General features: G+C 50.7%; 1 protein-coding gene across 6 annotated transcripts; it reads right to left on the bottom strand.

Moving 5' to 3' along the window:
* Positions 1–41: 41 nt before the first annotated feature.
* Positions 42–25,830, bottom strand: FCER2 (Fc epsilon receptor II). Of its 6 annotated transcripts, XM_074384711.1 has the most exons (17): positions 25,636–25,830; positions 20,835–21,155; positions 19,999–20,040; positions 18,009–18,177; positions 17,051–17,161; positions 15,402–16,341; positions 13,160–13,273; positions 12,133–12,249; positions 11,770–11,823; positions 10,980–11,042; positions 10,386–10,448; positions 10,165–10,227; positions 9,976–10,065; positions 8,847–8,939; positions 3,028–3,179; positions 2,810–2,916; positions 42–1,496 (listed from the first exon to the last, which is right to left on the bottom strand). In XM_074384711.1, the coding sequence occupies exons 7-17, from the start codon at positions 13,179–13,181 to the stop codon at positions 1,253–1,255; spliced, it is 1,068 nt and encodes a 355-aa protein (XP_074240812.1). In that variant the 5' UTR covers positions 13,182–13,273; positions 15,402–16,341; positions 17,051–17,161; positions 18,009–18,177; positions 19,999–20,040; positions 20,835–21,155; positions 25,636–25,830; the 3' UTR covers positions 42–1,252. The 6 variants fall into 6 exon arrangements, with proteins under 6 accessions (XP_074240812.1, XP_074240815.1, XP_074240813.1 ...); XM_074384714.1 differs by having other exon boundaries at positions 13,160–13,386; positions 15,402–17,161; XM_074384712.1 differs by having other exon boundaries at positions 15,402–17,161; positions 25,713–25,830.
* Between the last annotated feature and the right edge of the window lie 1,200 nt (positions 25,831–27,030).

Below are 27,030 nucleotides of genomic sequence, written 5' to 3'. Positions count from 1 at the left end.
AGCCCAGCACTTCCTGAGCACCTCTGTGTACCAAGCCCTGTTCTAGGCACTTCCATGAGTGAACTCATGCCCTTCCTGCCTCTGGGTGGCCCGTTGCCTTCCCTACACTATTCCAAGGCACCACTGGACATCAGAGTCTTCATGTCCTGTACATTCTCCTTGTAATAGGGCAGGAAAAAATTCAAACGGGGAGTTAGACTTCTACTTCAGTTGCTCCTCAATTTGTTTCTTTTCTCTTTTTTGTTTTTGAGACGGAGTTTTGCTCTGTTGCCCAGGCTGGAGTGCAGTGGCGCAATCTTGGCTCACTGCAACCTCCACCTCCTGGGTTCAAGTGATTCTCCTGCCTCAGCCTCTCAAATAGCTGGGATTACAGGCGCACACCAATACACCTGGCTAATTTTTGTATTTTTTTTTTTAGTAGAAGCAGGGTTTCACCATGTTGGCCAGGCTGGTCTCCAACTCCTGGTCTCAAGCGATCCGCCCACTTGAGCCTCCCAAAGTGCTAGGATTATAGGCATAGGCAACCATGTTTGGTTGCTCCCAATTTTTCTTTTTTAAGTCAGGGTCTCATTCTGTTGCTCAGGCTGGAATACAGTGACGCAATCTTGGATCACTGCAGTCTCTGCCTCTGGGGTTTATCCTGCCTTAGCCTCCTGAGTAGCTAGGATTACAGGCCTGTGCCACCACACCCAGCTAATTTTTGTAATTTTAATAGAGATGGGGTTTGCCATGTTGGCCAAACTCCTGACTTCAGATGACACCCTGCCTTGGCCTCCCAAAGTGCTGGGATTACAGGCATGAGCCACTGTGGCTGGCCAAAGATCTGATGTCCCGATTTTCAAAGGTGGTCTCAGGCAACAGACTGGAACTCCCCACTCCCATGTCCCACACCCAGAGACCAGACCCAGCCAGTCCTCCAAGAAGGGAACAAATGTGGGGGGGGGCATTATTGCATTTTACTGATGCCAGCTGGACAGGAGGACTCGCCACCTGAGCTGGGGGTGCTCAGGTCCTGGGGTGCTGAGGACATGGGGGTACATCTGGAGAGGGTGGTGTTGGGAATACTCCCATCTGGACAGGGTGCTGTTGAGGGGCACTTCTGGGGAGGCAGGGGCTGCAGAGGAGCCGGGATGTGTCAGCTGCCCCCCTTTGGGTGGGAGGAAATGTCACGGGGACCTTTCAGCCACAAAGAGGCATCCAGGCTGTGGCTGGGGGTCTTCAGGGTTTCACCCTGGGCTGGCTGGGTCCATGCTCAAGGGTGGAGAAGGGCAGAGGGGATAGGCAGGCGGTCGTCCTGGCCTGGTTCTGAATCAGGTCCTGGTTCCGGGGGCTCCGCGGAACCTTCCCTGGCTGGCGGCACGCACGTGGCCAGCCGATCGCACACCCAGGCGCCCAGCTTACGGTCACAGTAGATGTCGTTCCAGTCTCCAGAGCCCCGCATCATCACACAGTCTTCGCCCTGGTTCCGGTTGGTAGGCTCCTCTGGAGCCCAGTTGCTGGAGCAAAATGCTTTGGATCAGTGGATGGGGTGGGGAGAAGGAGCCTGGTTCCTGGCAGCCTGGACAGAGCCCTCTGAGTATGCGTCCTCCCTTCTCACCCCAGGTTCCCCCTTCCTGAGTCTGTGTCTTGGAACCTGTACCTCATTTTGGCACCCCATACCCTACAGCCCAAGACTCGCCCCCTTTTTTTAAAAAATACAGAATCACTCTGTTACCCAGGCTGGAGTATAGTGGTGCAATCTGGGCTCACTGCAACCTATACCTCCTGGGTTCAAGCGATTCTCCTGCCTTAGCCTCCCAAGAAGCTGGGATTACAGGTGCCCACCACCATGCCCAGCTAATTTTTCTTTTTTTGAGACTCTGTCACCCAGGCTGGAGTGCAGTGGCACGATCTCAGCTCACCGCAACCTCCACCTCCTGGATTCAAGCAATGCTCAGCCTCCCAAGTTGCTGGGACTACAGGTGTGTGCCACCAAGCCTGGCTAATTTGTTGTATTTTTAGTAGAGACGGAGTTTCACCATGTTAGCCAGGATGATCTCGATCTCCTGACCTCGTGATCCACTCGCCTCAGCCTCCCGAAGTCCTGGGATTACAGGCATGAGCCACCGCACCTGACTTAATTTTTGTTTTTTTTTTTGTAGATGGAGTCTCACTCTGTTGCCCAGGCTGGAGTGCAGTGGCGCTATCTCAGCTCATTGCAACCTCTGCCTCCCGGGTTTAAGCAATTCTCCTGCCTCAGCCTCCTGAGTAGCTGGGACTATAGGCGCCCACAACCACGCCTGGCTAAGGTTTTATTTATTTTATTTTATTTTATTTTTTAAATTTTATTTTAGGAGAGGTGGGTCTTCACTGCATTGCCAAGGCTGATCTCAAACTCCTGAGCCCAGGCAATCCGCCTGCCTCAGCCTCCCAAAGTGCTAGGATTGCAGGCATGAGCCATGGCGCCTGGCCAACTTTTTGTATTTTCCGTAGGGACAGGGTTTCGCCATGTTGACCAGGCTGGTTTTGAACTTCTGACAGGTGATCCACCCACCTTGGCCTCCCAAAGTGCTGGGATGACAGACATGAGCCGCTGTGCCCAGCCAAAACTCACTCTTCTAATCTGTGCTTGGAAATTCCTCCCTGAGCCCCTTCCTCTATATTCCCTCCTCCAGGCCAGGTTTCCCCCGCCCGCTCTGGCTGTCCTTCCCTACACCCTAGAGATCCTTCTCTGAGCCCTCACATCCTTCCCAGAGACGTTTATCCAGGGAGTTCCTCCCTCCATGGTATTCCTGCCTCCTCCCCTGGATCCCAGAGGCCTCCTCCTCACCTGTAGTCCACAGGGGTCCCATCCATCCAGATAAACTCCCCCTTCAGGTCCAAGTTCCGAAGGCCAATCCAAGAGCCTGTGCGGCTGGCGTGCTTGATCAGGAAGTCCTGGGGGGCAGGACAGGGCTGGAGGACCGGGACATGTGCCTGGGGCTTTCCAGCCCACTTCAAGAGGTTGGGTTGAGTGCTGCCCACCGCCTCCGCAGAGCCCGAGCCCACCTGCTCCTCTTGGCTGTGGATGCTGACCAGCTGCCCTTCCACGTCTTCGCAGGCGTACCGGGCGTGGACCCACTGCTTGGTGCCCTTGCCGAAGTAGTAGCACTTCTGTTGGAAACTGACCCAGTTTTCCGGGCACGTGTTGCACACAAAGCCTAGGGTGGAGGAGAGGCTCAGGGCTGGTGCCAAGGGAGGTGCTGTGGGCACCCTGGGCAGAGGAGGTGGCGGCACCTCTCCTAGGGTCACTCCTGGGGTCCTGGCTAAAAGTGGAGCCACCCCAGGGCCTAAAAGATGGCCTCACAGACTGTGTTCTTTGCTGGAGCTATGATGCTGACCAGCTTCACAGAAGAAGTACCCCAGTCACCATGGCCACAAACGCCTTCATGGTTAGCAGAGCATGGTGTCAACCCTCAACACCTCAACTACCGCCAGCATCTCCACAAACACCTCATTGCCAGAAGCACTACAAACACCAACACCATCACCACACATTCATGTCCTCAGCTAGAGGTTTCTTCACCAACACCATGACCACAAACACATTCATATCCAACAATAGTTCAACCACCAACACCATCACCACAAACACCTCACAGCTAGAACCCCTCAACCACCAACACCATGACCACAAACACATTCATATCCAACAGTAGTTCAACCACCATCATCACCACAGACACCTCACAGCTAGAACCCCTCGACCACCAATACCATGACCACAAACACATTCATGCTCAACAGTAGTGCTACCACCACCATCATCAGACACCTCACAGCTAGAACCCCTTGACCACCAACACCATAATCACAATCATATTCATATCCAACAGTAGTTCAACCACCAACACCATCACCACAGACACCTCACAGCTAGAATTCCTCAACCACCAACACTGTGACCACAAACACATTCATGTCCGACAGTAGTTCAACCACCATCATCACCAGACACCTCACAGCTAGAATCCCTCAACCACCAATACCATAACCACAAACACATTCACGTCCAACAGTAGTTCAACTACCATCATCACCACAGACACCTCACAGCTAGAACCCCTCAACCACCAACACCATGACCACAAACACCTTCAAGTCCAACAACACTCAACCACTATTATCACCACAGATACCTCACAGCTAGAACTCCTCAACCATCAACCCCATGACCACAAACACATTTGTGACCAACAACACTTCAACCACCAACACCATCACCACAAGCACCACCATGAGCAGAAGCACCTTAAATTCATCATGGTTCGGCAACTCTTCGGTCACCAACATCATGACCACATCACTAGCTCCATAGCCAGCAGCACCTCAGCCACAAATCCCATCACCACAAATGCCTCACAGTGAGCAGAGCATCAATCACTAGCGCCATCACCATCAACACCTCATAGTTAGCGGTGCCTCAACTACCATCAACATCACCATAAATCCATCCATGGCCAGCAACACTTCAATCACCAACATTATCACCACATCATCAATTCCACAGCCGGCAGCACCTCAGCCACAAGCACCATACCAACAACATTTTGACCACCCTCATCACCTGACACCTCATGCCAGCAGCACTTCAACCACCAACAGCAGCACCACAAATAACACCAAGGCCAGAAGCACCTCAATCACCATTATCACCACCCATGGCCAACACCACTTCAATCACCAACAACATCACTACCAACAACTCATGGCCAAAAATGCCACCAACATCTTCATCACAAATGCCTCGTGGCCAATAGTGCCTCAGCCACCAACACCATTATGATAAATACCTCATAGCCAGCGAACATCAACCACCAACACCATCTCCACGAACACCTCCTCAACCACAATTATCATCACTATAAACACACCCATGATCGGCAACACCTCAGTCACCAACACCATGACCACATCACCAGTTCCACAGCCAGCAACATTGCAACCACAAACACTGTCACCACAAACACCTCACAACTAGAAGTACCTCAACCAGCAACACTATCACCACAACTACATTCATGTCTAACAACACAACTACCAACACCATCACCACAAACACATTCATGTCCAACAACACATCAACCACCAACACCATCATCATGAACACATTCATTTCCATCAACCACCAACACCATTGCCACAAACACATTCATGTCCAGCAACATATCAACCACCAACACCATCACCATGAACACATTCATTTCCATCAACCACCAACACCATCACCACAAACACATTCATGTCTAACAACACATCAACCACCAACACCATCACCATGAACACATTCATGTCCAACAACATGCAAGCCACTAACGCTATCACCACAAACACCTTACAGCCAGCAGAACGCCAATCACTAACACCTGCACCATCAATACTTCATGGTTAGCAACACTCCAGCTGACGCCAGTGTCACCACAAACACTTCATGGCCAGAAGCAGCTCAACCACCAACACCATCATCATAAATACGCTCTTGGCCATCAATGCCTCAACTGTTGACATCATTACCATAAATACATCCATGGCCCACAACACTTCAATCACCCACATCATGACCAGCAGCACGTCAGCCACCAACACTGTCACCACAGACACATTCATATCCAACAACACTTCAACTACCACCACCACAAACACCTCGTGGCCGACAGTGCCTCAGCCACCAACCCCATCATGACAAACACCTCATGACCAGCAGCACTTCAACTACCAAGAGACCCCTCCAAGGTCAGTAACACCTTCATCACCAAGATCATTATCGGAGGCACCCACCACCAGCAGCGACTTCCCTCCACCACCCACACCACAGCCAACACCATCTTTACCAACCATACCAGGCAAGTCTTCATCACTGGCACCAACAGCAAAACCAGTGCTGTGGGCAAGTCCATTAGTGATTACCTTTCCCAAGTACCATCTTCACCAACAGCCCTGGTCATCATTACTGGCAGTACCCTCCAAACCAGCACTCCTAGCCAATATCTGGAAAATCGAGATGATTTTTTTCTAGTGGGAGGCTTTGGTCAGGGAGCCAATGGGCTTGCAGGACTGGGTTCCACAATCCCTCAATATGGAGCCAGCTTAGTCTCTTTCTCCCCTTGACCCCAAGGAGACCCCCAGACATGTTGCTATCACCTCCCATGTGGGAGGTTAAACCCACTCTTACTGGATCAAGTCTTTCTTGCTTTAAAATAGATTTTCAGCAGTAGTGTGCACCTGTAATCCCAGCTACTTGGGAGGCTGAGGTGAGAGGATCACTTGAGCCCAGGAGTGTGAGACTAGCCTGGGCAACATAGAAAGAACCCGCTGTAAGAAAGTAGATTTTCCCACAGTGATATGTAGGGAGGGTTCCACAGCACTTGGACAGACATTTTCTGTTTTGTTTTGTTTTTTTGAGACAGAATCTCACTCTGTCACCCAGGCTGGAGTGCAGTGGTGCAATCTCAGCTCACCGCAACCTCCACCTCCCAGGTTCAAGCAATTCTCCTGCCTCAGCCTCCTGAGTAGCTGGGACTACAGGCATCTACCACCATATCGGCTAATTTTTGTATTTTCAGTAGAGATGGGGTTTCACCATGTTGGTCAGGCTGGTCTCGAACTCAAACTCCTGACCTCAGATGATCCACCCATCTCGACCTCCCAAAGTGCTGGGATTATAGGCATGAGCCACCACACCCGGCCATAATTTTCTTTTTTTAAATAGGCAAGGTCTCACCATGTGGCCCAGGCCAGTCTCAAACTCCTGGGCTCAAGTGATCCTCCGCCTCGGCCTCCCAAAATGCTGGGATTACAGGCATGGACCACCATGCCCACCCTCACGTGATCAGATTTTTCTAAGAGGCTTAGAGTCTGCACTAGCTTGAGTTGGGTGTGCTTCTCACCCATGAAATGGTAACCAGTACTCAGTCCTCTGGGGGTGCAGTGTTAAAACAGGAAGAGGTGGCCAGGTGCAGTGGCTCATACTTGTAATCCCAGTGATTTGGGAGGCCAAGATGAGAGGATCCCTTGAGCCCAGGAGTTTGAGGCTATAGTGAGCCATGATTGTGCCACTGCACGCCAGCCTTGGTGACAGAACCAGGCCCTATCTCTAAACAAACAAACAAAATCCCCAAACCCCCCAAACCAGGAAGAGGACATTTCTCAGCCCTTAAAGAAAACTTAATGGGGGCTGGGCATGGTGGCTCACGCCTGTAATTCCCACACTTTGGGAGGCTGAGGTGCGTGGATCACCTGAGGTCAAGAGATCAAGACAAGCCTGGCCAACATGGTAAAACCCCCATCTCTACTAAAAACACCAAAAATTAGCCAGGCATAGTGGTGGGTGCCTATAATCCCAGCTACTCAGGAGGCTGAGACAGGAGAATCACTTGAACCCAGGAGGTTGCAGTGAGCAGAGATCGTGCCATTGCACTCCAGCCTGGATGACAAGAGTGAAATTCTGTGTCAAAAAAGAAAAGAAAAGAAAAAACTTGAGCAGAAGGTGTCTTGATTGTTTGTTAGTCACTCAGAGATAACCACAGAGCTGGGGCCAGATCCCAGACTGTGGGGCTGTATTTGGGGGAGACTTCAGGGGCTGGGGAAGAATTGGGAGGTGACCTGTCAGAAGTAGGCATGGTCCAGAATGCCCCTTCCCCTGTGCCTCTCCCTGAGGAACCACCCTGAGGTTTCTGGCTGGGATTCCCAAAGCCACACCACATCCCAGGGGACTGGACTCCATCACACCAAGCACAGAAACTTCCTCTTCTCTGCCCCAGTTAGGGCAGCTGGGGCTTCCCAGAGGTCAAAGACCAAAAATCAAAGGCAGGGGCATTGGTTGGGGGAATGGCAGGGCTGTAAAACCCCGGTTCCTAATCCATATTAATTTTTTGTTTTTGAGACGGTCTCACTCTGTCATCACCCAGGCTGGAGTGGCGCGATCTCGGCTCACTGCAACCTCCATCTCCCAGGTTCGTGATTCTCCTGCCTCAGCCTCCTGAATAGCTGGGATTACAGGTGCCCATCACTACGCCCGGCTAATTTTTGTGTTTTTAGTAGAGACAGGGTTTCACCACGTTGTTCAGGCTGGTCTTGAACTCCGGACCTCATGATCTGCCCACCTAGGCCTCCCAAAGTGCCGGGATCACAGGCATGAGCCACCACACCCAGCCTAAATATGTTTTTTCTTTAGAGGCAAGGTCTCACTCTGTTACCCAGGCTGGAATGCAGTGGCTCAATCCTAGCTCACCACAGCCTGGGCTCCAGTGATCCTCCCACCTCAACCTCCCGAATAGATGGGACTACAGGCACACATCACCAGATCTGGCTAATTTTTTCTTTTTTTTTTTTTTTTTTTTTGTTGAGGCAGGGTCTTGCTGTGTTGCCTAGGCTGGTCTCAAACTCCTGAACTCAAGTGACCCTCTTGTCTCAGCCTCCCAAAGTGCTGAGATTATAGGTGTAAGCCAGGACACCTGGTCCCTAGCCCACACTAAGGGCACAGTGACTGAATGGCTGCTCCCTCTGCAACCCGATAGCCTCCTGGGGTCCACACTGCCTCCTCCATTACTGCCACCCCTGGAAAGAGGCCATCATCTCCACTGTCCCATCACTACAGACATTACTGGGCCCCCTGGCCTGGTCAGACAATCTACCATGAGGGTTATGCCCAGGGGAATCCTACAAATGACTCATTACTGGACCACATCAGGCAGAGGACAGCAGCAAGGACAGCCCAGCTATGGTCACCACCAGACTGCTTTAACCCAGAAGAGGAAAAAATTGTAGGAGCCCCCAAATCTGTGAAAGGAATCAGAAAGGCCATTCTTACCAGGCAAAATGGCTCATACCTGTAATCTCAGCATTTGGAGAGGCCGAGGCGAGAGGACTGCTGGAGCCCAGGAGTTCAGGACAAGCCTGGGCAACATAGCGAGACCCTGTCGCTACAAAAAATATATACATATTAGCTAAAGCCAGGTCCAGTGACTCATGCCTGTAATTCCAGCACTTTGAAAGACTGAGGCGGGATGATTGCTGGAGCTCACAAGTTCAACACAAACCTGGGTAACATAGTGAGACCCACGGCTACAAAAAAAATAAAAAACCAGCCAGGCATGGTGGCACACACTTGTAGTCTCAGCTACCCTGGACGCTGAAGTGGGAGGATCTCTTGAGCCCAGGAGTTGGAGGCTGCAGTAAGCTAAGATTGTACCACTGCATTTCAGCCTGGGCAAAAGAGCGACACCTCATCTCTCTCTCAATCTCTCTCTCTTTTTTTTTTTTTTTTTTTTTGAGGCAGAGACTTGCTCTGTTGCCCAGTCTGGAGTGCAGTGGTGCAATAAAAGAGAGCATGATCTTGGCTCACTGCATGCAACCTCTGCCTCCCAGCTTCAAGTGATTCTCCTGCCTCAGCCTCCCAAGTAGCTGGGACTACACACGCCCACCATGCCCAGCTAACTTTTTTTTTTTTTTTTTTTTGAGATGGAGTCTTGCTCTGTCACCCAGGCTGGAATGCAGTGGCACGATCTCGGCTCACCACACCTGGCTAATTTTTGTATTTTTAGTAGAGATGAGGTTTCACCATGTTGGTCAGGCTGGTCTTGACTTGAACTCCTGACCTCGGTTGATCCACCGGCCTCGGCCTCCCAAAATGCTGGGATTACAGGCATGAGCCACCTCGCCTGGCCAAGACCCCATCTCTTAAAAAACAAAATAAGGGGTGTTTCATGTGTGCCCCATGTGTCCTGCCCCATCAGAAACTTGGTCCTAAACCCGTCATCACACACCCCTTTGCCTCGCATCCAAGCACACTCCCTACCCCACGCTTCTATTTTTGTGTCCCCTGGATGACACTCAGGCCACACAAACGTATAGGCACGCTGCCTCACGTCGCACACCCGTGCCGTCGCTCACATCTGCCAACACACCCGAGGCCCAGGTGCGGTCACACACCATCCCACGCAGAGACTCAACACTCACCTCTGGACACCTGCAGCTCCGTCTGCAGCTTCCTCACTTCCTGCCAGAGCCTTCCCAGCAAATCCGAAGCTGTGTGCCTCTCATTCAATTCTTGGGGAGTCAAGGTGGGGGGTGGTGCTCAGAGACCGACGGGCAGGCCCCTCCTTGTCCCTTCCCTCCTCCATTGCCCCATCCCCTCCCAAGCCTTACCCTGGGACTTGAAGCTGCTCAGATCTGCTTCAAGTCCATTCAGGTTCTGGTGCAGCTCAGAGTCTGGTGTGTGCAGGAGCGCACGGCTGGTCTCAGGGATGATGTGTACGGGCTGAGGGCGTCCTCCAGCCTGGGCCCCAGCCTCATGCTCCCCTAGGACTCTGAGACACTCCCTCCTTCCCACCCAATCTGCCTCCATGCCCCCAACCCCAGTCTCTCACCCCGAGAATTCATTCTCTGCTGTTCAGCTCGAAGTTCCTCCAGGCTCTGTGAAATCTCCGTGGCTGTTTGCAGAGGGGCTTCATGCTAAGCAGGTCCTTATTGTCTCCCCCGCCTCCCCACACCCATCCCTTGGCCTCTTTGCCTGGGTTCTTCCCCCCCACCCAAGATGGAGTCTTGTTCTGTCGCCCAGGCTGGAGTGCAGTGGCGAGATCTCGGCTCACCACAACCTCCGCCTCCCAGGTTCAAGCAGTTAATCCTGCCTCAGCCTCCTGAGTAGCTGGGATTACAGGCACGTGCCACCATGCACGGCTGATTTTTGTATTTTTAGTAGAGATGGTGTTGCACCATGTTGGTCAGGCTGGTCTCGAACTCCTGACATCATGATCCACCTGCCTCAGCCTCCCAAAGTGCTGGGATTACAGACGTGAGCCACCGCGCCCGGCCTGCCTGGGTTCTAAAGGCCACCTGCTCAGTCTGCAGTTCATGGGTGTGTGTGTGGGGGGGGAGGGGGGCGCACAGTGAGTCTTAATGCTCTCGGTCCATGAAGTCATCCAAGACCCCCTTCCAAGACCCCAACTCCAGGGCTCACTCACCCTGGGATTTCTGCGCCATCTGGTCACCCTGGTATCTTTCAAAGTACTTGGAAACTTGAGAGACTGGAGTGGCAGGAGAGAAGATATATCCCAGTAACCTCAAAGGCAGTTCCTCGGACCCCGCCCATGCCCCAGGCTCAGGGACCTGTTCACATAGTTGCAACAGCTGCTGCTGCTTCTCACTCATTTATGCAAGAATATAATGAACCTGCCTACCTTTTCCTCACCAGATTAACTATAACAGCAATAGGCATCTATCAGAGCACTTCACAGATCTTAGAGCTTGTTTCTATCTCACGGTGCTAAAACTATGCCCATTTTACAGATGAGGAAACGGAGGCACAAAGCAGTTACAAACTCCTTACGCTACAGATGTGTAAGCCTGCGGATTTGCAATGGCTCAACTTAAAATAGCTCGAGTTACAATGGCTCGACTTTATGATGGTGTGAAAGCAATATGCATAGTGGAAACCCTATTTCTCTTGCAATGCTGGGCAGTGGTGGGGAGCCTAAGCCTTCAGGCAGCCACGCAGTTTTGACTTACACTATTTTCAATGTACTATAGGCTGATGGGGACATAACCCCATTGCAAGTGGAAGAGTATCTGTATTCAGATGCTATCAGGCAGTTTTCCAACTTCCTTGGGTCCCCACCTTCCCTAGGACGCGGAGCAACTTATGCTGACCCTCAGTTCCTTAGAGAGGGGACACTGAGGCACAGGGAGGAGCGGGATGAGAGCTGGGCGTCCTAAGCCTCACTCCCACCCCCCTCTACCTTGGCTCCTGCATACCGTTCCGGGCAGCTCTCTCTTCCAGCTGTTTCAGATTCTGTGTGGTGTCCTTGTCTGGGGAGGGAGAGAGAAGAGGCGTGGAGACAGGGAATTGTCAGCTGCTCCCACCTCCCTGCACCCACCTCCCAGCTGGGGATGGAGGGCTTGGGTAAAGCCGTAGCGGTGCTGAAGGGCGGAGGACAGAGATGCTGGGTGGGGTGAGGGGCTCTGGCGGACGGGGCATGGGGAGAGCTGGCAGTGTCAAGGTGGGAGGTTGGGCTTTTGCGGTCAGTTGGGCTCCCCAGGCTCTGAGATGGGGGTGTGGGAGGGAACACAGAGGGGCTTCGTGGGTACGGGGGACCACATGGGGCTGGGGGTCCTCACGCCATAGGAGAAGTAGAATCAGCAGCCCAGCCCACAAAGCAGCGGTCAGCAGCCCCAGCAGCACGGTCCGAGTCCAGTGCCTGCAGCACCCCTTCTTCCTGGAAAGCTCCTCGATCTCTGCCGGGCGTTGGAGGGACTGACTATGGGCGCAGGGTGAAGCTGGACTCTGGCTCCGTCTGTCTCCCCATTACCCAGAGCCCCTGACAGCCTGGGAGCCTGTCCAGAGTCCACACTGAAGCAGAGGGTCTCAGTGGACCCCTAGCTCCCATATGCACAGCTTCCTTACCTGACTTAGATCTGGGTCGCTATCCACAGAGATAGATCTGGGACCAAGAGCTAAGACTCCCTCAATCCCCCTAACTAATGCCAGGTCCCCAGCCTCACTTCCAGGAGACTGGGTCCTGGTTTTCCCTTCCTTCCTTAACCCCAGCCCCCACCCTTACACCTCTGCACCTTCAGCTCTACCCTGTTGCCTGTCCCCAACCCGGAACCCCTTCCCTAAATGTAGGACACCAAGTCCCAGTGCTTCCCAACACTCTGGAGAGTCACTCTCCAGCCCCTTTCCCAGTTACCACCCAACACCCGGACCTCCAAAGCTCACCCAGGCCCCACGCAACACCCGGACCTCCAAAGATCTACCTGGATGTCCCACCGCAAGCCCCCGGCCCACTGCACTCACCCTGGCTTGGAGGATTCATTATGCTAAATTCTGCTTGTCCCAAGTTCCTGTTCGACTTAGCCTCTGACTCTATTGGACTCCCAGCTCCCTAGCTGGAGCCGTTTTTTTGAGGGGGGCAGGAGAAGGGTGTGAAGTCAGAAAAAGGAGGGGCCCTCAATTTCTTCTCCTTCCTGGCTCTCCACCAGGAAAGTCGGTCCTGTGTCACTTCCTTACCCATGCTTGGTTCTGTTCTTAGAAATTCACCCTCCTTCTCAGAGAGGGACTGGGAAGCCCCCTTCTCTCCTGGGTAAAAGGCCGTAGGGAAGCATCTTTGCTTCTGCCAGCGTGAGAACCAGAGGGTCCTCCTACCTGAATATTGACCTTCCTCCATGGCAGTCCTGCTTGGATTCTCCCGATGATGGGGCACTCACTCCCTGACAAGGCAATCCACTCAGCGGGCACAGTCACAGCTCTGGCTGGAATCTGGGTTTGAATGACGGTTAGGGTGAGGCGACAAACCCTAGTTACTGGCGCAGGGCAGCATCTGGGACTTGGGGGACTCGGTGACCATTTGCTGATTTTGTTTAGTCTACAATCTGGAATGAGTAGGGCGGTTAGTAGGGAGACACAGCTATTGTGGAGAGAGCAGCCTGCGATCAGAAGTGGGGCACCCCAGAGCCCATCACACTTGAGTTACACAGCAGTTGCACCCACGTGATCTTGACAAATGGCTTAATTAATCTGGAAACTTCCTTCCTCCTTTGTAAAATGATGATACTGAGAATACCTATACTGCTGGTTGGTGAGCTGTGCTAAAAATATCACCAGCTTTTATTCTAATTACTTTGTCTGTGCGACCTCAGCCAAGGAGTCAAGCATTCTCAGCCTGAATTTTCCCCTCCGTAAAATGGGCTGAGGACAGCACCCAACTCATAAGATAGGATCAAATGAGATCACAACATACCTGAGGCTTTTGGTGCTGTGCTGCGCACAGTGGGTCTTCAGATCCTAAACGTTTATGAAGCATCTACTCTGTGCCATGTCCCACTGTGAAATGCTTAGAGCCCATGACCCACGCCTCAGCCTTCTCCTCTGCCAATGTGCCCAGGGCACCGGGAAAATGCTCTCACTTTACTTATTTATTTTGAGATGGAATCTCACTCTGTTGCCCAGGCTGGAGTGCAGTGGCATGAACTCAGCTCACTGCAACCTCCACCTCCCAGGTTCAAGCAATTCTCCTGTCTCAGCCTCCTAAGTAGCCGGGATTACAAGCACATGCCACCATCCCCAGCTAATTTTTATATTTTAGTAGAGACAGGTTTTCACCGTATTGATCAGGCTGGTCTCAAACTCCTGACCTCAGGTGATTCACCTGCCTCGGCCTCCCAAAATGCTGGGATTACAGGCGTGAGCCACTGCACCTGACCAAGTCCTCTGACTTTATTTCATTTTATTATTTGAGACGAAGTCTCGCTCTGTCACCAGGCTGGAGTGCAGTGGTGTGATCTCAGCTTACTGCAGCCTCCACCTCCAGGGTTCAAGCAATTCTCCTGCCTCAGCCTCCCAAGTAGCTGGGACTACAGGTGTGCACCACCACACCTGGCTAATTTTTGTATTTTAGTAGAGACAGGGTTTCACCTTATTGACCAAGCTGGTCTCAACCTCCTGACCTCAGGTGATCCACACACCTCAGCCTCCCAAAGTGCTGGGATTACCGGCATAAGCCACCACGCCTGACCAAGTGCTCTGACTTTAAAGCATCTACTATGTGCTGAGGAGCATGAGATTTGGGGTCATTCAGGCCTGGAGGTCACCGGCTACCTTCTTTCGCTGCCTGACTATAGGTAAGTCCCTTATCTCGGAGCCTCAGGGAGGTGGGGGTGTGGTGCGGCCAGGCGCTGATGAGTGGCAGCTCAAGCTGGCCCTTTTGATATTGTGAGAGGAGTCCGGAGATGTCACCATCCTGGGGAGGCAGACGGACAGATCTGAGCCAAGTCCTGGCTTCTCCCTGGGCGAGCAACCCAGTTTCCTCATCTGCAAATTGGGCATATTCAAAGCACCGGCACACAGTAGATGGTCAGTAAACCTACCGGCAGGATGCTGGGGGAGCATCCCCATTCTGTGGGGCCTCTCTCAGTGGAACTGAGGTACCAAGAGGGAAGGTCATTTGTCCCTGTCGTGCAGTGGTGGGGCTGGGACTCAAACCCTAGACATTTGACCTGGGAGCCTATTTCCTCAATCATCGGGAGACACAGTGTCCTGGTGGGGTGTCTACTGGTAAGTGTCGGGTGGCGGGATCCTGACTCCAGGCCTTCCTTCTAACCCAAGAGGTCCCGCCTCTGTCTAGAGTCTTCCATGGCTCCCCAGCGTCCTCTATGATCGGCCCAGCGCACTCACCAAGCTCATCTCAGACCAGATGGCCTGCTCTCACTTCCCCAAATCAGGATCTGAATGCCTCCAGATTCTGTCCACGCTGTGGCCCCCACCCCCCCACCGCCCACCACCTCCCTTCTCTGGCTGCGACCTCTTCCTGGTCATCCCTCGAGGCTCAGCCCAAGAGCGCTTCGATCTCCGCTTCCCAGGGCCAACCCCGACACACACAGATACGTACTCACGAAGCGGAGTTTGGAGCCTGTGTCTGTCCTCCCACTGCGTTGGGGTCAACCAGAGAGATTGGCAGGGACCGTCAGGGACAGAGGTTTAAGCAGGAAGAGAGACACTTTCTTCAGAAAGCAGACCAGCTGACAGCCGCTATTTTCAGACACCTAAATATGGGCTTGCCACCCGGATAACGTTACACGCATGGCCTCGCCTGGCATTCCCCACACCCCAGTGAAGTCCGTGCTATTATTACCTCCACTTCTCAGGTAGGAGAATCGGGTGAGAACCAGAGATGCTAAGAAGGAAGTTCCCACAGGGCTGAAGGAGGTGCACGGTAGCGTCAAGATTTGAACCAGGGGTATCGCAGACTGAATCATTATGCCACTGTGGCAGATCGCATAGGGCCCTGGGGAGCCATGGAAGGCTCTAGGCAGAGGCGGGACCTCTTGGATTAGAAGGACGGCCTGGAGTTGGGATCCCGCCACCCGACACTTACCAGCAGACACTCCACCATGAGATGATGTCTCTCGATGATGGAGCAAATAGGGTCCCAGGTCAAATGTCCCAGGTTCGAGTCCCAGCGGGAAGAAAGGGAAGAGGAGAGAGAGGCAGAGGAAGGGAAGAAAAAGACAGGAAGAAAGAGGGGAAGAAGAGGAACAGGAGGGAAGGAGGGAACGGGGAAAAAGAAAGATACGTGAGGTAGCATTCAGTCAAATGTGGACAGTTGCCGGGTGTGGTGGCTCATGCCTGTCATCCCAGCACTCTGGGAGGCTGAGGTGGGAGGATCAGTTGAGCCTAGGAATTCAAGACCAGCATGGGCAGCATAGCAAGCTGTTGTCTCTACAAAAAATATATAAAAATTAGCAGGCATGGTGGCGCATGTCTGTGGCCCCAGCTACTGGGGAGGCAGAGGTGGGAAGATCACTTGAGCCCAGGAGCTGAAGATCAGCCTGGGCAACACAGTGAGATCCCATCTCAAAAAAAGAAAGAGAGAGAGAGAAAGAGAGAGAGAGAGAGAGAGAGAGAGAGAGAGAGAGAGAGAAGGAGAGAGAAGGAGAGAAGGAAGGAAGGAAGGAAGGAAGGAAGGAAGGAAGGAAGGAAGGAAGGAAAGAGGAAGAGAGGGGAGGGAGGGGAGGAAGGGAAAGAAGAAAGGGTCAGTTATTCACTCAACAGACATGCACCAAGGGCCACTTGGTCCAGGATGACAGAGAAGACGGAATGGTCCCAGCTGTTCTGGAGGGCAGGGTCCCGGGGACATTCCAGCCAGGCCCCTCCCTGACATGGTGGGGACGTTCAGCCCCAGTGGATGGCCAGCCCAGTCACCCCCCCGGTTGCGAGGTGGGTTGTAGGGGCACAGGTGGGCATCTTCTGGAGTGAGAGAAGAAAGCCCTTCTCTGTTTCTTCCCTGAATGACAACCACCTGCCCATGTCTTCTCTCTGCCTACAGCTGTCCATGGCTCCCTTCTGTCCTGGACATGGGAGGTGGCCCACCGAGGAGTGGGGATTTAGAGTTCCCCAGTTGAAAGTGAGGAGGGGGTAAAGGATCAGGGGATGCATTTTGGAGAGGATAAGGAGGGTGGGCAGAGTGCCAAGGGGTCTTAGTAAATAGAAGGCTAGGTGGCATAGTGGCCAGGGCTGCAGATGCCTGACACACACTACCTGGGTTCAAATTCCTGGCTCTGCTGTTGAAGTGCTGTGTGACCTTTGGCAAGGTACTTAACCTCTCTATACTTCACGTAAGGCAGCATTGATCACCAAAGCTTCAAATTCCTAGGGTGGTGGTGAAAATTAGATCGTTACTATGCACACGAGACTCTAAGAACTGTGCCCGGCCAGGCGTGGTGGCTCACGCCTGTAATCCTGACACTTTGGGAGGCTGAGGTGAGTGCATTACCTGAGGAGTTTGAGACCAACCTGGCCAACACATTGAAACCTCATCTCTACCAAAAAATACAAAAAGTATTCAGGATTGGTGGCGGGCACCTGTAATCACAGCTACTCGGGAGGTTGAGGCAGGAGAATTGCTTGAACCCGGGAGGCGGAGGTTGTAGTGAGCCGAGATCACGCCACTGCATTGCAGCTTGGGTGACAGAGTGAGACCCTGTCTCAACAAACAAACAAACAATCCCAGTGCCCAGCATCTGTTGCTGCTAAATTATACTATAGAACAAAATCATCTATATTTTTTTTACAGACAGGGTCTCACATTGTCTCCCAGGCTGGAGTGCAGTGGTGTGATCACGACTCACTGCAGCCTCAGCCTCCTGAGGTTCAAGAAATCCTCCTAGCTTCAACTCCTGAGTAGCTGGGACCACAGGCACACACCACCATGCCTGGTTAATTTTTAAAACTTTTTGTAGCGATAGGGTCTCACTACGTTGCCCAGGCTGGTCTCAAACTCCTGGGCTCAAGCGATCTTCCTGCCTCAGCCTCCCAAAGCAGGGTTTACAGGCATAAGCCACTGCGCCCAGCTGGAGTCTGGTGTTTCTGAGCCAGCCCCACCCCGCACCCCTGCCCCCTCCCCTGGCTCCACCTTCCCGGGTGTGAAAGCCCTGCCTGCAGCTCAAACACTAGAATGCTCTGGGGCCCCTGGGACCCCGTCTCGGGACTGCCCCACCTGCGTCCCCTCTGCGGTGTCAACACGCCTCCTGGTCATTTCGGGCGAAAAACAGAAAGCTGTGCGGATGTGGGCCCCAGATCCGTGGGTGTTGCTTCTTCTTTCAGATTTGGGATCCTCTGGGCGTTGGGGGAGCAGCGTCTCTCTCCTCGTTTGACCTAGATCAGGACTGAAAAGGAAGGAGTCTGGGCTGGCCAGCAATGACGACCCTAAACCATCCCCAGCAGAGTTCTCATCCTAGCCCTAACTCGATCCCCTCACCCTACGATGCTCTGATCCCAGCCCTAACCTTTGCTTGGCACAGGACTAAGGCACGTCCGAGGCTCTAATCACGGAACCTCCATACTGGGGACGGGACCTGGCTCTTTGTCCCAACGGGATGGAGCCTGGCAACCCTGACCCTAACTCCATCCCGACGCAGCCCTGGGCTCCCCTACCTGTTTAACCTCTCCTGGGGTTACGAGTGGGAGAAGGAAAGGGTGTGGGGTTGGGGAGGAAGGGGAGGAAGGGCAGGAGGTGTGTCAAATCCAGAGGGGCTTCCAGGAGGAGGTGTGTTCAAAGCTGGGTTTCTCCCACACTGTACTGTTGACTTTGGGGCTGATGATTCCTTGCTGGGATGTTGTCCTGTGCATTGTTGGATGTTTAGAAGCATCTCTGGCCACTTGTAGCCAAGAGTCATCAGGCTGAGAAGCACTGCTTTGAAAACATGATTCCTAGATCATGCTTTTGTTTGTTTACATTGTGGCAAAATATGCATAACATAAAATCTACCATCGTAACCTTTTTTTTTTTTTTTGAGACAGAGTCTTGCTCTGTCACCAGGCTGGAGTGCAATGGCTCGATCTCGGCTCACCGCAACCTCCACCTCCCAGGTTCAAGCGATTCTCCTGCCTCAGCCTCCTGAGTAGCTGGGATTACAGGCATTCGCCACCACACCTGGCTAACTTTTTACATTTTAGTAGAGACGGGGTTTCACCATGTTGGCCAGGATGGTCTCGATCTCCTGACCTCGTGATCCGCCCGCCTCGGCCTCCCAAAGTGCTGGGATTACAGGCGTGAGCCACCGCACCCAGCTGGAATTTGGAGTTTTTGAGCTCTACAAGCTCTACGAGCCCAGATGTCCCTCCTGGGACTGGGGCCCCCAGAGGCAAAAGCTGTGCTCCTCTCCTAGCAGGGCCAGGAGGGCAGCCCGGAGTCACAGTCACACACACCCCTCTCCCTCCCCTTCCCGACCCTCACTAAGGCAGAGAGCCCACCAACAGGAAGAGGAAAAGGGTGTGTGAGCTGAGGAGAGCCTGGAGCTGCATTTCTGCATTCCTGGAACCTTGGGATCTGGAGGCCAGCTGTCTTGTTGGTGTGGATTGTGGCAGTGGGGCGGGGAGAGCTTGCGGGGACTGTTATGTGTGGCCAGGAGTCCTCAGGATGAGAGGGAACACAGAGATGGGCCTGTCCGCACCCTTCCCTCCAGATGGCCCCCCGGAACTCCAGGAGGGGGGTCCTGGATCCCCTACTCATTGCCTCCCTGTCCCCTCCCCTCAAAGCCCCAGGATACTTTCAGGGACCAGAGAGCTGAGCCAGCAGGTCCTGGGACTCCAGAGAGCAGCCCAGGCATAGCCCGGGAGATTTGGGGATTTCTCTCCAAATGCCCTCAGAGACCCCAAAATCCTGGACTCCAGGCTCTACCCTCACAGACCCAGGCCTTCACCTTCCTGGAGACCCAGGAAGCCAGGTCCCCAGACCCTATCCTCAGGGACCCAGACTTAGTCTCTTAAAAACCCAGAGACAGCCAGGCCCCCAGACCCCTGGGAATTTGGTGTGGGATCTCGTGTTTTTCTCCTCCATCCCTGCTGTTCTCATGCCAGTTTCTGGATCTGCCAGGACAGTGTGTGTTGAGGGGGTGCTGCCCCTTTGCCGGATGCACCTGGTCACTGTCCCCACTGATGTGGGTGAGTAAAGGCCGTGGGGGCCCAGGCCAGCTGCACCTGTTTACCTGCTGTGTGACTTAATCCTCTCTGGGCCTCAGTTTCCTCATCTGTAAAATGGGGATAAACACAGTTCTGTCACATAGGTTGCTGTGTGCATAAAGCCTTCAGCCCAATGCCAGATATGGGGAGGCTCTCAATACACAGGAGCATTTTTAGTGCATTTTCCAGAAAAACATCTCTCCCATAATTAACCAGCCCCCAACCCAGCAGCCTACAAGGCTGTGTGTGGCTGACACTTTTCCCTCTCCATTGCCTCCTCTGTACGCCCCTCCAGTGGCAATGGCCTGCCTTTCTCTTTCATCTTTGGAGAGATGGTCTCGCTCTGTTGCCCAGGCTGGAGTGCAGTGGTATGATCATGGCTCACTGCAGCCCCAACCTCCTGGGCTCAGGCGACCCTCCCACCTCAGCCTCCTGAGTAGCTTGGACTACAGGCATGGGCCACCACGCTCAGCTCATTTTATTTTATTTTTAATTAATTAATTAATTAACTTTTTAAAATGGAGTCTCACTCTGTCACCCAGGCTGGAGTGCAGTGGTGTGATTTTGGCTCACTGCAATCTCCTCTTCCCAGGTTCAAGTGATTCTCCTGCCTCAGCCTCCCGAGTAGCTGGGATTACAGGTGCATGCCACCATGCCTGGCTAATTTTTTTGTATTTTCAGTAGAGACAGGGTTTGACCAGGCTGGTCGCGAACTCCTGAGCTCGTGATCTGCCCCCCTTAGCCTCCCAAAGTGCTGGGATTACAGGCATGAGCCATCGTGCCTGGCCACCAGCTAAGTTTAATTTTTTTTGTAGAGATGAGGATTTTGCTATGCTGCCCAGGCTGGTCTCCAGCTACTGGCCTTAAGCAATCCTTCTGCCTCGGCTTCCCGAAGCACTGGGATTCCAGGCATGAGCCACCAGGTCCTGCTCTTTCTTCATCTTCACAGCCAGAAGCGCAGCCTCTTCCAGTCTCTCTCTGACTCTCACCCTCCTGCCTCTTCTTCTAAGGACTCTGATGACATAAGGCCACCTGGAGAATCCAGGGCGATCTCCCATCTCAAGACCCTTAATGTAACTCCATCTTCAGACCCCCTTTGCCATAGAAGGTGACCTGTTCACCGGTTCCAGGGATTAGGATGTAGACATCTCTGGGGAGCTGTTATTCGGCTGACCACAATACCCTAAGAGACAGATGCTGTTATTATTATTATTATTTTACATTTGAGAGGAGTCTCACTCTGTTGCACAGGCTGGACTGCAGTGGCGTGATCTCAGCTCACTGCAGCCTCCTTGTCCCAGGTTCAAGTGATTCTCCTGCCTCAGCCTCCTGAGTGGCTGGGATTACAGGCATGCACCACCACGCCTGGCTAATTTTTGTATTTTTAGTAGAGACGGGGTTTCACCATGTTGGCCAAGATGGTCTTGATCTCTTGACCTCATGATCCACCCACCTCGGCCTCCCAAAGTGCTGGGATTACAGGCATGAGCCACCTCGCCTGGCTTATTATTTTTATTTTTAAAAGGAGTCTCGCTCTGTTGCCCAGGCTGGAGTGCAGTGGCGTGATCTCGGCTCTCTGCAGCCTCCTCGTCCCAGGTTCAAGCAATTCTCGTGCCTCCGCCTTTCCAGTGGCTGGGACTACAGGCATGCGCCACCATGCTTGGCGAATTTTTGGAATTTTTGGTGGAGATGGGGTTTCCCTATGTTGGCCAAGCTGGTCTTGAACTCCTGGCCTTAAATAATCCACCTGCCTCGGCCTCCCAAAGTACTGGCGTTACAGGAGTGAGCTGCCATGCCCGCCAAAACTCTGGGTGTTTTGTTGGTGTCTGCTACCTTCATCCTTCTGAGCTGTGTCTGGCTCTGGGAATGGAAAGAAAAGAGACAGGAAAGGTAAGAATCCTCATGGGAGTTTGGGGGACAGACCTGTCGAGGAGACGGCCTGCCCTCTTTGGAGAGCCCCCTGGGGACTTCCCCACACTCCCCAGCCTTCCTAGGAAGAAGCCCTTGGGATCTGAGGGGGTTTCCTGGGATCAGGGGGAGAGGGGTGGGGGGGGCCGATAAGAACAGACTACTCTGTCTCAAAGTCATGTCCCTGGAAAGTGGGGACACCATGGGGCTGGTCTACCCAGGAAACCCTAGCTGGCTTCCAAGATCACCAGCAATTTGCTGACTGAGCCCCAGAGAGAGTTGCCCTGGGGTCACTCAGGGAGCTATTGGTGGGGACGCCCCCTAAAAAGAATCAGGGAGCATCTGGGAGGTGCGCCGCCTGCCTCCATGCCCTGCTTCCCAGCACAAGCCCCCTTTGGACTCTCTGAGGCAGACCTTACGTTCTCTCCCTGGACCCCATTCCCCAGGCTGGAACTGCAGTGGAGGGGGCATTGCTGTTCCAGAGTTGTTCATGTCGAACCTCACCACATGGGCACAGCCTTTCTATCTGTCCTCACCACCTCTTCCTGTCTCTGCCAGGTTGTGGGCCCCAGGAGGGCAGCAACCATGACCTGAACCGAACATTTTCCTACGACAATTATCTTTTCTTTTCTCTTCCCCTTCCTTACCTACTTCTTCCTTCCTGTTGAGACAGATTGTCACTGTGTCACACAGGCTGGAGTGCAGTGGTGCAATCTCAGCTTACTGCAACCTCTAACTCCCAAGTTTAAGTAATTCTCCTGCCTCAGTCTCCTGAGTATCTGGGACTAGAGGCATCCACCACCATGCCCAGCTAAATTCTGTATTTTTAGTAGAGATGGGATTTTTGCCATGTTGGCCAGGCTAGTCTCGAACCCTTGACCTCAGGTGATCCACCCGCACTGGCCTCCCCAAGTGCTGGGATTACAGATGTGAGCCACCACACCTGGCCAAATGTTTTTTGTTTTTTCCTAATTAAAATATTTTTGGCCAGGCATGGTGGCACACACATGTAATCTCAGTGCTTTGGGAGGCCGAGGCAGGAGGATGGCTTGAGGCCAGGTGTTTTAAGACCAGCCTGGGCAACACAGCAAGACCTCCATCTGTACAAAAAAAATTAGCCAAGCATGGTGGTGTGTGCCTGTAGTCCTGGCTACCGGGGAGGCTGAGGTAGGAGGACCACTTGAGCCCAGGAGATCAAGGCTGTAGTGAGTTATGATTGCACCACTGCATTCCAGCCTGGACGACAGAGTGAAACTCTATCTCAAAAACAGTTTTCTTAAAATTATTTTTATTTTTAGGACTAAGTTTCTGTCTGGTGGGACAGAACAGATGGGGTACCCATAAGAATATTCTTTCTTTCGTTTTCTGTTTTTCTTTCTTTTTTTTTAGAGACAGGGTTTTGCTCTGTCGCCCAGGCTGGAGTGCAGTGGCACCATCACAGCTCACTACAGTCTCCAACTCCTAGGCTCAAGGGATCCTCCCACCTCAGCCTCATGAGTACCTGGGACTGTAGGTGTGTGCTACCACATCCAGTTAATTAAAAAACATTTTTTGTTGTTGTTGTCGAAGAGATGGAATCTAGCTCTGTTGCCCAGGCTGCTCTCTAACTCTTAGCTTCAAGTGGCCCTCACACCTCAGGCCTCCCAAAGTCATGGGATTACAGGCGTGAGTTACCACGACCAGCTAATTTTTGTATTTGCAGTAGAGATGGGGTTTCACCATGTTGGCCAGGCTGGTCTCAAACTCCCAACCTCAGGTGATCTGCTTGCCTCCGCCTCCCAAGTGCTGGGATTACAGGCATGAGCCACAGCCCCCAGCCCCCAGAGAGTAGATTTTAAGTATTCTCACCATACACAAAAAAGATAAATATTCAGGGTGATATATATGTTGTTAATACGCTTGATTTGGCCAGGCACGATGGCTCACACCTGTAATCCCAGCACTTTGGGAGGCCAAGGTGGATCTCTTGAGCCCAGGAGACTAACCTGGGAAGCACGGCAAAACCTTGCCTCTACAAAAAATAGAAAAATTAGCCAGGTGTGGTGGCTCACACCTGTGGTCCCAGCTATTTGGGAGGCTGAAGGGGGAGGATTGTGTGAGCCTGGAAAGTTAAGGCTGCAGTGACCCATGATTGCACCACTGCACTCCAGCCTGGGTGACAGAGACCCTGTTTCAAAAATAAAATAAAATGAATTTTAAAATTATAAAAATTTTAAAAAATGAACTTGATTTAGCCATTCCACATGGTACAGATATATTAAGGTATCATGCTGTACACTATATATATACACACACAATTTATGAATGTAAATATATAATGTACAATTATGTTACATATAAATATATCCAATTTGTTATATAAAACAAATGGTACATATATAAATATATAATTCATGTAATATATCTTATATAAATATGTAAATATATAATATATAATATACATACATAAATATATAAGATATATAATATACCTATGTAAAAATGATAAATATAATATAAATATATCATATTCATATATGTTATATAAATATAATTGTATATTATTTATCAATATATTATGTAAATATTATTTAATTTTTATGTAACATTATAAGATATAAAAATTTAAAAATTATTTAATATTTAATTATTATATGTATTTAATATTACATATGTTTAATAAATATATTATGTAATACATAATTGTTTATATAATTATATACTATTTTTATATAATTATATAATATGTTATAATATATCTATTTCCAATATATTATATAAGTATATTTATATATACATAGATACATAATATAAAATATATAATATAAATATATATTATATATCATTACATATGATACAATATGTTATAATATAATGTATTATATAAAAATGATATAACGTATATTAGCTAAATATATAGTATCATAATATATATCATATAAGCATACAATATATTATATCACAAAAATATATAATATAATATATAATTATATTATATATTACAATGATATACATCATAATATATATATTATGTATTATATTACATGTGTTGTAAATATGTATATAATTATATTATGCTATGTATAATTAAAATCTTATATAATATATAAATATATAATTAAGATTAATATAGTATATATGATATATCATTACATATAATTATATATTAAAAACATAGCACATATATTATTGCATATATTATATAAATAATGTATAATGTAATATATAAATACATACATTTATATATATGGTGTGAGTATATGTAGTGTATACAATTTAAACTATATGTATACACAATTATATGTATACTATACATATACACACATTTTTTATTTGTGGATAAAAAATAAATTAAGCAAATAGTTGCATGAAATGAAACACAGGAATCTCAAGCGTGTCTCCTTCAAGCTCTGACAAACGTCTGTGCCATCCAAACGCCCACCCACATGCAGAACATCACCCAGAAAGCCCTTCTCGGCCCTTCCCAGGCAATCTCTATCTCTGCTCCTGGGCAGCCATTGTTTGCACTTTTTTCCCACCCTAGAACTTCACAGAATCAGGCTCAACCAGTCCACACTCGCTGGTGGAAGGCTGCTTTCCTTCAGCCTTGGGTTTTTCAAGTTCCTGAGTAAAGCGACCCTGACCTTGTATTTTGTTAGAACTTCAGATCCTGGCATCAAATAAGTGCTCAGGAAATATTTGTGGATGAGAAAATGATTGCATGAACGGAAGTGCTTGTTTGCTGGAGACCCGCCCTCGCACCCCCAGCTACCCACCTGCACTTCCTCTCCCGCCAGCCTTCTCCATCTGTCTGACGACATCTCTAGAGACCCCTTGTTGTGCAATCACCAACCTTCTGCTTGTTTCTTTTCAGGGGCTCTTGTTTGTTTTCCTGGCGCTGTAATTCCAAATATCAGAGACCCTTCGGACCCTGCTCCCCAACCCCCCATCTCATCCCGTGAAAACATAGGCTATCAAGCACGCATGTGTTAGCACCTCCTACTTCCTGCCTTTGTCCCTTATCTGCTCCAACTTCCGGCTTCACTTCCACCTCTCCTGGTCTGCTCTAAAATAAGTCCCTCCACCTGGGTTTAGAACTGCTGAAGTTGGCTGGCTGGGCTGGCTCATGCCTATAATCCCTGCACAGTGGGAGGCTGAGGCCAGAGAATAGCTTGAGGCCAGGAGTTTGAGCCTAGGCAACAACATAGCAAGACCTTGTCTCTACAAAAAAATTTAAAAATTAGCAGGGCATGGTGGCATGCACTTGTAGTCCCAGCTGCTCAGGAGGCTGAGGTGGGAGGATGGCTCAAGACCAGGAGTTGGAGGCTGCAGTGAACGTGATTGCGCTACTGCACTCCAACCTGGACAGCAGAAGGAGACCTTGTTTTGTTTTGTTTTGTTTTTTAAAAAAGAACAGGCCGGGCGTTCATGTCTATAATCTTTGTGGTTCATGTCTATAATCTTTGGGAAGCTGAGGCAGGCAGATCACTTGAGGTTAGGAGTTTGAGACCAGCCTGGCCAACATGGTGAATCCCTGTCTCTACTAAAAATATAAAACTTAGCCAGGTGTAGTGGTGCATGCCTTTAGTGCCAGCTACTTGGGAGGTTAAGGCAGGAGAATGGCTTAAATCCAGGAGGCAGAGGTTGCAGTGAGGCGAGATCATGCCACTGCACTCCAGCCTGGGTGACAAAGTAAGACCCCATCTCAAAAAAAAAAAAAAAAACCAGAAGAATATTTATACATGGGTCAAGTGAAAATTAGGACTGATTGAGACAAAGAGAGACATATGGGTCCTCTAGATAAGTTGTCTGTGTATATATTTAGACAAGGAGAGGGTTACACTTATATCTTAGGTGGTAACTGACATGTTACGGGTGTTAAAGGTTTATTGCAGGTGTTTCCAGTGGTTTTCATTGAGTTGAGTTACTTCCATGGGGGGTGTCCAGGTACTTACAGACCTATTAAGGCGTGCTATGAAATAGTCACAGTGGTTACTGTTGTGATATAGGCGAGCTCCAGCTAAGGTTTTGTATTAGTCACCTATTGCTGTAGTAACAAATTATCTCAAATTTAGTGACTTCAGACAACGCAAACTTATCTCGATATTCTGAAAGTCAGAAGTCTGACGTTGATCCTACTGGACTAATATTAAGATGTTGGCAGGGTTGCA

This window comes from Saimiri boliviensis, chromosome 14 (genome assembly GCF_048565385.1).
Source record: "Saimiri boliviensis isolate mSaiBol1 chromosome 14, mSaiBol1.pri, whole genome shotgun sequence".
Lineage (NCBI taxonomy): Eukaryota > Metazoa > Chordata > Mammalia > Primates > Cebidae > Saimiri > Saimiri boliviensis.
Note: the sequence above shows the minus strand (reverse complement) of the source record. Positions and strands in the feature narration are given on the sequence as shown.